The 11,579-nt window shown below is 42.3% G+C and overlaps 1 protein-coding gene across 1 annotated transcript; it reads right to left on the bottom strand.

Moving 5' to 3' along the window:
- Positions 1–214: 214 nt before the first annotated feature.
- tmem161a (transmembrane protein 161A) lies at positions 215–5,476 on the bottom strand. The gene is made up of 12 exons (XM_077024203.1): positions 5,343–5,476; positions 4,541–4,644; positions 4,370–4,456; positions 4,202–4,299; positions 3,959–4,115; positions 3,613–3,764; positions 3,470–3,530; positions 3,236–3,379; positions 3,003–3,116; positions 2,348–2,522; positions 1,768–1,864; positions 215–1,233 (listed from the first exon to the last, which is right to left on the bottom strand). The coding sequence occupies exons 1-12, from the start codon at positions 5,343–5,345 to the stop codon at positions 938–940; spliced, it is 1,488 nt and encodes a 495-aa protein (XP_076880318.1). The 5' UTR covers positions 5,346–5,476; the 3' UTR covers positions 215–937.
- Between the last annotated feature and the right edge of the window lie 6,103 nt (positions 5,477–11,579).

The following is an 11,579-nucleotide window of genomic DNA, read 5'->3' as shown; positions in this document are numbered from 1 at the left end:
CTGCGGCATACTTAATCAACATTGTCACATTTCAAGAAATCAAGTTGCTCTGAATTACTGTGTGCGAGTGGTCAGTGGAACAGGACAACCTAGTAGAACTGCCAGCACTTCAAGCCGGCTGCTACGCCCCCCCCCGTGTGCCATTACAGGTGTAGCTCGGCCTCCACAACACCACCAAACGCACGTGGGCTCAGTATTTGCATTGTAAGAAACATAATTGATTGAGCTTAACTGCATTTAGCTTTGTAGGCTTTTGTAGGGGTTTTTTTTTTGAGTCTTTAAAAGCTACAGTATTAAAAGTTATCCATTGATAGCTTGGGCCATACTGGTAGTGGAAATCAATCAATCAATCAAAGTTTATTTGTATAGCGCTTTTAACAACTCAAGTTGTCGCAAAGCAGCTTTACAGGGTTAAATCTGGTTCCTGGCTTCACATCCCTGAGTTACCAGGCACTTAGTATAACAGATCTCACCACCAGCCTGGCGAAGGTGAAAATTATTCTAAATTAAATGACTTGAGCTACATTATAAGGACTTGATTTGTGGGTTAAGATTGATTCAAATAACAATTCAACAGGAAAAGAATTATGAAGAAGAAAAAAAAACATTTCTAACGCACCCTTTCTCCTGTAGTTTCTCTCTTCTTTTTAAGGTTGTTTGCACAACAAACTCATCACACAATTCTTCCATGTAAGGGTACAAAAATCTAAATGACAAAACGTGTGGTCGCAGACAAACAGCCCTACTTTAACTTTCTCTTTGACTCAGACCAATAAACACTGTGGAGCTCCAACAGGAGTCGATCTTCAGTGGGCACAAAAGACACCAGCCCGCCATGCGCCAGTGCGTCATGGGTCACAGTACAGCCACACGCTCTCTCTGGGTGGCTCGGTAGCTTGCGGACGCAGTACGCCAGGCCATCGGTAGGGGGCGCCCCTCAGCTCTGCATGAGGTACTGGTGGAAATAGATTCCAAACATGCTACTGATGAGCTGGCAGACCGCCACCCACCAGGTGAGGAAGGCGAAGAGGCCTCTGAAGAAGAGAGGTGTGAGAACCGCACGCAAGGCCGTTAAGGCCTCGGACAAGTGGGCCACGGTGGCCTGGATGTCTTCCTCCATGTCCTCTAGATCGTCCTCGTCTTCTAGCGCAGGGGGTGGAGGGGGTGCGGTAGGGAGGATCGGGGCGGGGGCGACGCTGGGCGTGTCTGCACCCAGCCCCCAAGAGTAGTCACCTGGGTGGAGGAGAGTCAGAGTCGTGTAAGACGTTTTTCCACTGGAAGAGCGAAAGCTGGACATCAAGCGCTCTGGACCCTTAATGTTGCCAGGCGAATGTTTACAACGGTTCCCGTGATTAAGCTAGCAAAAGTCATCATAGGCGATATTCAAAATCTTTGATATAGGAGCCAGTGACAGGAGGTTACAGCATGTCTAAGTAAGATGTGTAATAAAGTGCCTGCATGTGGTCAACAGACATTTTTCAAGGAAGTACAGGATTTGCAGAGACTTGCTTTTACCATCTCCTCTCTCGATGGTAACTGGGCTGCACTGGGCTTTTTCCTACCCACAGCAGTCTGGAGCTTCACGCTCGCCACCATGACTGTGATTGGTGCAAATGTTTAGTTCTCCCATCTGTCTCCAAACAAGGTTACTTTATCCCCTGAACACTTCTTTGGACGTGCTTAAAATAGGACTGAAGTGAACAGATGACACACAGGAACAGCAACTGGTGTAGATAACTAAGGATCTTGAAGGGACTAAGACTGTACCTAAAGATTTGAGGGCCAAGGTGGAGAAGAGTACGAGAAGAACAGGTATGAGGTACTGTAGTGTGACCACGGTGAGGTAGCAGTACACACGGGTCACCTGAAGAAACAGAGGAGATTGAAGATGAAGGACACCAGAGATGTTCTTGGTACATACCCCTACATACACGTGTCTATTACAGAGATTGCGCCTTTCTGAAGTTCTACACGTTCTAACAATGAACAACACTATTTAGGCAATTTAAATGACTAAAATAGAAATATTAACTTTGCAAAACCCAAACACTTAAACTTAAGAAAACTTTGTAAGTAATACAAATATTACAGGGATTTAAAAAAAAAGCCCATCATGAACCTGACTATGAATAACTCATGTAGGTGAACTGTAAAACAAAGGCACCATCAGTCATACAGAGACGCGAGTGCATTTCATCTTTGTGAAACTGGAAGCGTCTGTAACAGTGACGAGAACGACAAATAATTCTGATTCAACGCTGGTTTCAAAGTGGTGATTTACGCAGCGTTCGTGCAGCTGCATTTCCAGGCCGAGAGAGTAAGTGTTAGAAGGCGCTTTGCCTCTTGCCTTTCTCTGGATGTCGATAGCAGCAATGCGCCCCGCCTCTTTCTTCATCTGCTCCACCCACTTGGGGGCGAGGTTGAGGTAGGCCTGCAGGTGGTAGCGGGTGAGCAGCAGCCTCAGCGCACACAAGCCCACCACCACCCACAGCCGCACGGAGTCAAAGGCAGAACCGGAGAGCCTGAAACACACAGAATCGCACTAGACTGAACGGTAGAACCTCTAGGACGATGGCTGGATCCGATAATGGGCTTTAATTTGGTCCGGGAGTATTGGCTAATCGACGTGGTCAATCCTAGCACAAGCAGAACACAGTGTTGTCTTCAAATGTTTTATTGCTAAAGACATAAGTAGCCAATAGACATACGAGTAACAAGGCCTGGCATGGCCATGTAACATTAATATGCATATCGGACAGTAACTGTTCTCAGTGAGCTGTGCTTAAAATTAATTTAAGAGTTAGCAACAATTATATCTAGTGGGTTGTCTTCTTGGTAGCGGGGATTTGACATTTCAGACAAAACTTTAGAAGCTATAGGCCAGAAGCCCAGATATGCATTTCTATGGCTTCTGAGCATCCTACTGATCAGAATGTAATATTAATGTATTGATATGTGTTAGGGTGCAAGAGGATACAATAAAAGCTCAAGTGCACACTTACAAGGTGACTGCCTGCTTTCCCATTGGAGCGTTTGCCAGGAAGTCACGAGCCAGGGGTTTGACCCACAACACAATAACAATCAGTGGAGACAGGAAACTAATGTGCAAGAGGATTCTGGGGGAAGAAGAAGAAGAAGAAAAAAAACCACCACATCACATTTACATGACCTTGACCTTGACTCCATGACCTTGGCAATATGACCCGACCCAAAAGCAGAAGGCAGAGGTTCGTACTGAATGACTCGCTGATCAGAGTTCATCTGCACGGCGTCCAAATGCGTCTGAGCCAAGCGAAGACCAGGGAAGGCAAGTAGAGCCCCAAGGACAGCGCAAATGACAGCCAAGCCCAACTTCACCCCCAGTCTGGTGAAAGGAACTCTTTAAGAAGTAACAAAAACAGCTGTGTTACGTACACGGCCTGCAAGAGATGTACAAAAGGTAAATATAATCTAAGGCGGGAAAACTTACGACCACTCAAAGCCCTGTTGTTTGGCGAACGCTTCGAAGTTTTCAAAAACGCTGAGGAAACCTGAAATATTAGTAATTGACTTTAAAGGCCGACGTCAAAGCAACAGCCGCCCTGATGTATAAGGGAAGACCCAAAAGCCTACCGGGCTCCAGGCCGAACTCCAGATAGTCCTCCCTCACCACCAGCACCAGCATGGCCAGGAGCAGAGAGAGGAAGCCAAAGGCCAGGCAGACCGAGCGCTCGCCACCCTCGTCTGAGCGAAAGTAGTGGCTCATGAGAGTGTGCAGCGTCCTCCTGGGAACTGGAGTCAAGGATTACAAAACACAGCAAGAGTAACAGTTGCACAAGAGAGTTGAGATTCTATTGCTTATGATAAATAGTGAGTCTGCACAAAAATGTGTTCGGATAAGAGCTGCATCATAGCAGCCTGAAAGAGTAGATCATTACTCTATGAACATACTCAAGATTGCTTCACGCCGTAAGGATACAGGCAGAAGAAGATGGTCAGGATGCACCAGATGGCGCCGATGTTGACTTCTTTACTGGCGTCCACGACAAAATAGTAGCCCTCGGTGAAAAGGCAGATGCCCATGGCGTAAACGGCGAAGTCAATCAGCCACTGATACTCCACAAAGAAGCGCAGTACTGTGCACACGGACGAGCAGAGAGATGCAGACGGGTGAAGCCAGGACTCAGATGATCTGTTCCTGCAAAGCTGAACACGCACTTACCCAAAGCGTCCAGCACGCTCACAGGGGTGCTTTCTAAGTGTAGATCAATGTCCTTTGGAACCGTAAGCGGCTTTGCCTCCCCTTGGCCGTTCTGCCTCCTAGGAGAAGCTCTGGTTAGACAGGGGCGGTACTGTCGCGCTGAACGGTCCACTGCAGACCAGCTCATACCTGTCTCTCCTGCTGGTCTTGCTGGGGATCTGTTTGCCTGCCAGAGCACAGAGTTCTCCCTCGGAAGGATGCTTGAACCTTAGGAGTCTGATGGAAAGAAGACAGTTCAGTAGTGGTGTTGATGAAGGAAGGTACTTCGGATGAGATCTGGTCAGCAAATCCGACACTCACCTGCCGCTGCACAAGAGCCAGCGGGCAAAGGAGTAATGCGGAGCCATTTTCTGCATGATGCTGACGGCCAGCAAGCTGACCACCAACTGAACGCCCATCAGCGCCTACATGAGAGGGGACAAATGTGTTTTTTTTTGCATAAATGTCATACATATATACATACTAATATATATATATATATATATATATATATATATATATATATATATATATATATATATATATATATATATATATATAATATGTGTGTGTGTGTATATATATATATATGTGTGTGTGTGTGTGTATATATATATATATACACACACACACATTTTATATATATATATATATATATATATATATATATATATATATATATATATATATATATATATATATAAACGACCTCTTGCTCGTCAAGCAAGTGAAGCAGACAGGACTGTACTGAGGAGCTTAACAGCAGGGAGCAGGTGGTGGAGCTCCAGCACAGCTGCTTGGTCAAGAGTTAGTCAAAAAGTGCTAGCCAGCATTGGTAAGTTATGTTTGTGTAATAAAGACTAAAACTAAAACACACAACCTGTTTCTGTAGTGCATTTGGTCCACGCCAAAAAGAAACGGAGTCATATGAACCTGTCGCCGGTTTTTGAATCGAACTAGTCGACCTGCTAAGTTATTCATCAAGCTAGCTAACGGCGCTGACGCTAGCTAGCTTAGCATAAGCAGCGATGCGTGAGGCAAGATCACTTCTGCAAGGGTGTGAAACCCAAAAAACTATCAAATGGCCATGCGAAAGAGTCGGTAACGTCCTAGAGATACTCACCATTGTCGGCTAATGGTTTTAATCTGTCAGCGTGGCCCCGAATACCAGAGTACACTGGTGGTATTTGAACAGCTGAACGAGTGTTTTGAGTGACATTTGTGACCTACGCGTCCCCGGATTGGAGGGCGGCGACGCGCATGCGTTCTGAGACCCGATTGGTCCAAAGACGTGCGACATTTATTTCATTGGCCCACAAACACACAGTGAGGCGCTCGAGTACAGAAATAGACCTGCGCCGTTGAAGTAATTGTAGATACAAGGTGCGATGTGTGAGGAGGTGTTGATGTGTTTCTGCACTAGAGACACAAACAGTAGACAAACAGAAAACAGTACGGGAGCAAGGTTTTCATGGCTAGTTATTTTAGGATACAAATTGTTTGAAAGTTCTTAAAATTGCCACATAACCTTTACACTAGTACAACGGGTTGAACACGCAATATACCCTAACCTGTATGCACAAATGCTCTCTACACATTTCACCAGCAACGTCGTTTTCCTAAATTATATCTGAATTAATTGGCTGAGTAGTCTGACTGTGTCGTGTGTGGTGCCAGTGGTGCGAGCAATTATTTTTATGTGGACCCTAACTAAACCGATGTAAACCTCAATGCTGTCATTACTAACAACACATTGAACTGGAGACACCAGACCAGACTCTTCTCTGTATTGATTCCTAGGTTGTAGAATTAACTTTTCCTGGCTAACTGTGCTGTTTTGAAGCAGCAACAAAAACCTAAATGATAAATATACAAACATTCCACACCCAAAACAAGTTCTCTCTCTCTCTCTCTCTCTCTCTCTCTCTCTCTCTCTCTCTCTCTCTCTCTCTCTCAATTCAATTCAATTCAATATAGCTTTATTAGCATGACTGTATAAGGTACAGTGTTGCCAAAGCATTACAACAATTATAACAATGACAAATAACAATAATAATATGATAACATTTAGGAAAAGTTATCATTTGAATTATTTACATTCTGAAACTGAAGGGGGGGTTCCCACTGTCTCTCAGGCTGTGACATGTAGATACATATTTAGCAGCGAGGGGAGCACTGTGTCCCCCTCCTAGAATGATTTTTATTTGTTCAATTTGTGTTAGTGTTTGAAAGTTTGGGATTTTCTTTCTCTCTCTCTCTCTCTCTCTCTCTCTCTCTCTCTCTCTCTCTCTCTCTCTCTCTCTCTCTCTCTCTCTCTCTCATTATTATAAAAACAATGTCACACTGTGCTGGTTAAATCACTCCATAATTCACCAGGATTGTTTACATAAGCCTAATATCTCTCTGTTGAATTGCCTCTCTGCCTTAAACCGCTTACACCTCTTAAATCCCTGAGGGCTACAATAATATGTAGTTTGCTGTTTTCAATGTTTTAACACATCTGATTCTGCTTCATAGTTAACTGATTAATTGAATAAGAAATGTTATAACAAGTAAGACTGGACTACTGGACTCTGATATATAAATCTGTTGAAAATATATCACCTTGCTGCTCCCAAACAAAAAAAAAAAGTATTTTCTTCAGGCCACACTATAAAGATGTGAACAATACTGCAAACCACTCTGACTAATGTTGTTACATGCACATGTGTGACATGTAGCAAAGAATTCTAAAACACTGTTACTGATTTTGAAACACATCATAAAAAAGAGGAGACCACTGGCTAAATGTACCTAAATTTGCCGCCCTTGATTCCACCCCCAATAGGGAACAGCCTCGCTGCATGATGGGAAACAGCATCTTTTCAATGTCCTATTTGGTCCTGTGTATTTATGTGCCAGCTCCTGTCTGGTCTGTGGTCCTCCACTGACACACTGAACAGGAAACCCCGGTAGGTCTGTCGTCATGCTGTCAGCTGTTGGCATGAGAATCTAGCATGTCTGCATTTGTCTGGAGACATGTTTTAGCCATATTTTCAAACTTTTGAGCACAACTGATTTTTTAAAATATTGATCTCGTTTTCTTTTTCTCTCTTTCCCTCTTGCATTCTTACACAGTATATATACTGTATGTTAACCGTTGAATGCTAGTAATGTTCACACACTTCCCACCAAACTACATTTCCCCATACACACTTAAACCTCTTCACTCTGCACATCCCACATCGTTACTAGTTGCTACCAAGTACCATTTTGCAGTAGCACATTGATATATTACACCTTATGACTGCTACTCTTAGGATTTTTGCAAAGAGCACTCTATACAGACATCGTCATTGTTCAATTTATAGTTTACTGTATTCATTAATAAATTGTTCAATTGTTCATTGTCTAGTTTTGTAATTGTGTATTACCTAGATTTTCACACTGTTGTATAGTGGATATGCAAAGTATCTTATTGTGTTGTGTATGTTATACATATGACAATAAACTGAACTTGAACTTAATAAATATATTGCTGCTTATTATTGCTTATATACTTTTCATGACTTATCAAACATCTCCTAGTATATTGTTTCGTTTGGTAATTATATAGTTAGCAATTTTGCTCCAGGAATGAAACAAACAAATAAATTTAAAAATGTAGACAAAATTTGGTGAAACCCTTTTGAGTTTGCCATTACTTCAGAATTATTTGGTAGTTTGCTTCATACCAAAATATAGAATTCAGAGGCAGTTTCTGGTTTTCCTCAGGTAGAATAATTATTACTGTTACCTGTAGCTAAGGCATGACAGTAAAGCAGTATTCCTATAGTGGCAAAGGTGTGTCCTTACCCATAAACCAAAGAGGCAGCTCACTGTAACATCAGTCAGCACACACATTTACCTCCTCGGGGATGGTCTACTTCACATCACCTTCTCCTTCAGCTGGTGATGGGCTCCATTCTTTATGGTGGAGCAGTCTCCATCATCACACCCCATCTTTTAAGGTGGAACAGTCTCCATCACCACACCCCATCTTCTATGGTGGAACAGTCTCCATCACCACACCCCATCTTTTAAGGTGGAACAGTCTCCATCACCACACCCCATCTTTTAAGGTGGAGCAGTGTCCATCACCACACTGCATCTTTTAAGGTGGAGCAGTCTCCCTCACCACACTGCATCTTTTAAGGTGGAACAGTCTCCATCACCACGCCCCATCTTTTAAGGTGGAACAGTCTCCATCACCACACCCCATCTTTTAAGGTGGAGCAGTCTCCATCACCACACTGCATCTTTTAAGGTGGAGCAGTCTCCATCACCACACTGCATCTTTTAAGGTGGAGCAATCTCCATCACCACACTGCATCTTTTAAGGTGGAGCAATCTCCATCACCACACCCCTCCTTTATGGTGGAGCAGTCTCTATCACTCCACTCCTTCCTTCAGGGGGTAACAATAACTGACCAAATGCCCTCTCTTTGGGTGACAATATCTATAATATGGCCAGATACTGCTGCCTTATTTTACAGAAATCATGTCCTATATCCAAATTTCACAATCCCCGGATCCCTTATTGTAGAAGGTTTCTTTCTCCCTGATGTCCAGAGAGTTTGTGGTGTCTCTTTCTTTTCCCTGATTTGAGTGTTTAGTGAATAGACAATGAGTTGTGTTGAGGACAGAACGTATTAGCTCGGGGTTGAAGAACACGACCTGGACCATTTTTTTGGTCTGTGGCTGAGTCTGACTTTTTATTCATCCCAGCTCCCGAACAGCAGCCAACCATACTGTGGCGTTCTGCTTTAATCACAGTCTACCACAGTATCATTCTCCAGTCCTTTTTCACACTTAATAAACATTTGGTGGTGTGTACTGAAAATAAAACTGAAGAAGGAAAACATTTCAGTAAAGTTGAAACCTCTTTGACGTCTGAATGGTCTAATCCTTGATACTAAAAAAAAAAACAAAAAAACAAAATAAGAACCTTTCAAGTTAATGTTTATTCTCCATCTAATGGAGTATAAAAAATGAAAGCTGTGAATACAGCTACAGTTTTTCTTTTTCATGAACACATGCATAGTTCACCTAAACTGCACCTTTAGGCTACTGATAGTTACTCCAAGTAACAACCTTATGTGCTGTATATAAAGTTATTTAAATGCAACCATTTTCATGGCCACACATGAGCAATGAGAACAAGAGTCATTATACAGGCAACAAATGAAAGAATCTTAGCCTGACGTGGGCCTCACTTCTGTCACTTCACTTTCATAACATGATCGGCGCCCAAAGATCAGCGACGGAAGGACCGGTGGAAGTCAGCCTCCATTGTTGAACGGCTATGCATATTGGTCACGCGTCATTTGAATATACGCATATAAGGCGTGCAGACAGTGGACACGCCCCATTTCTGCTACTTCAAAACGTTGATCCTTCGTTTCCTGAAATTTGTTCGTGAGATTTGAAAAGACGACAATGCTCCCGTTTAACAAATTGCATAGGCCTACATATTTTGGCATAGGACAATAACAAATTGACAGGGTAGTCTGTACTGTGTTCAAAACATTTTGACATTTAGGCTACATTAGTTTACCCGATATTGTTATTATATCCCGAGAAAACAACACACCAAATCTAAAGCAATGTGAAAGCAAACCATAACGTGAAGTTTGTAAATTAAGATTTTTCATTCTAATAATCGCAATGCTAAATGATTGACATGCTATATACAAAATCTATCTATCTATCTATCTATCTATCTATCTATCTATCTATCTATCTATCTATCTATCTATCTATCTATCTATCTATCTATCTAAAAAGGATTTGTGGTGAAAGATTTTAAAACAGCCACAAAAATGTCTGTAGACCTATTTATCAGTCTACAAACATTCTTATACAAATTCTATAGGCTGGACTGTCCAGCCCGCCAGTGTGTCCCGCGACCAACACGCTCACGCGACTTGAAGCAGTTGAGATACGTGCTTGAACTTGGGAAGTGCACGTGCAAAGAGACGGAATTTGACCCTTGACCTCTTCTTTCATGGACGTACGTTTTAAAGACTGATGTCAGCGCTCATCTCCATAAACTCCAGTCCGCCACCAATTAAAAAACAGTGACTTGCGAGACGAGTCCTTTCACACGGAGCAGACACAGTCGCAACATCTCAACGCAAAACCTCTTTAGGGTAAGTTTGAAAGTTTTTATAGGCAAAAACATTTTCTGATTACCTAAATTTGAACAAATTCGTTTTGTTGCGCACTCTATCTATCTATCTATCTATCTATCTATCTATCTATCTATCTATCTATCTATCTATCTATCTATCTATCTATCTTATTGTCGTTACTCTCACACTTGGCCTTTTACAGTAATTACCTTTGCCTTCCTGAAAGCACGATACCATGTAACTAGTTAATATGTGCAAATTAATTTTAACAATCTTGGTAAATGTTAATAGAGTTACCAAATGAATGATGTTTTAAGCCTTTTGAAACCTGTTTTTAAAGAGAAGAAAGGTAGCTATTTACCGTTAATATTTTTCGTATGACAAGACTTCTCTTTAAAACAAATGCATGGTCATGTTTAACAGCAGCATGTTGACCCCGGCTCTGGGGTCAGACTCTTGACCCGGCCCCATGTGTCCCACAGGGCGTTACTTAAAAAATAGATGTGCATATTGAAATGACAAGTTCTTCATATTCTGTTTTCAAAGTCCATTTTCCTTGCTTGAAAATTTAATGAATTCTTAAATCCTCTAAAAAAATAAATAGCTACTGAGAGAAGCCCACACTGTCCCAAACAACACCTCTACCTGATATCGCTAAGATCAGTCTAATGATTTGAAACAGGTATTACACATTTTGAGTACTGTCTTACTTACCACACACAAACACGCGCGCGCGCGTACACACACACACACACGCACACGCACACACACACACACAAATTGCTAATGTTAAACTGGTCAGCATATAAGCTAAACGTTATGTCTGGGGCTTTGCTGCACCTGGACTTTGCTGCAACCACTTTGCTGGTTGTGGGCCTATTGAAGTGGTCCACTTACCCATACGGTGACCTGACGACGCAGTGACCTACGAACACAGGACCAGGCAGTCAGATACACATCAGTGTCCAGATCATTTGTACAGTGATGTTTCCGTTACGTTTCGGTGTAACAGTGTTTTTGATTTCTTACACACAGTTCATTAAATTCATATTAAATAAGGACAGACAGAGAGACGATAGATAGATAGACATACTTCTCAAAAACTTTTATCGTGACAATAATATTATAAACGGTTTTAGAAGTTTTAGCACCAGCGTTTTTTACTTAACGGGTTAAAGATGTTTGTCCATGTAGAGGCAGTTATGTTG

This window comes from Brachyhypopomus gauderio, chromosome 12 (assembly GCF_052324685.1).
Source record: "Brachyhypopomus gauderio isolate BG-103 chromosome 12, BGAUD_0.2, whole genome shotgun sequence".
In the NCBI taxonomy this organism is placed as follows: domain Eukaryota; kingdom Metazoa; phylum Chordata; class Actinopteri; order Gymnotiformes; family Hypopomidae; genus Brachyhypopomus; species Brachyhypopomus gauderio.
The sequence above is the reverse complement of the archived record's forward strand: the minus strand, read 5'-3'. Positions and strand labels throughout refer to the sequence as shown.

Bases quoted from the DNA above. Each gene is read 5' to 3' on its own strand.
- tmem161a (XM_077024203.1), bottom strand. The intron at 3,531-3,612 runs GTAGGCTTTTGG...CTAATATTTCAG, and splicing joins GGAGTTCGGCCTGGAGCCCG to GTTTCCTCAGCGTTTTTGAA. The intron at 3,380-3,469 runs GTAAGTTTTCCC...TACTTCTTAAAG, and splicing joins CAACAGGGCTTTGAGTGGTC to AGTTCCTTTCACCAGACTGG.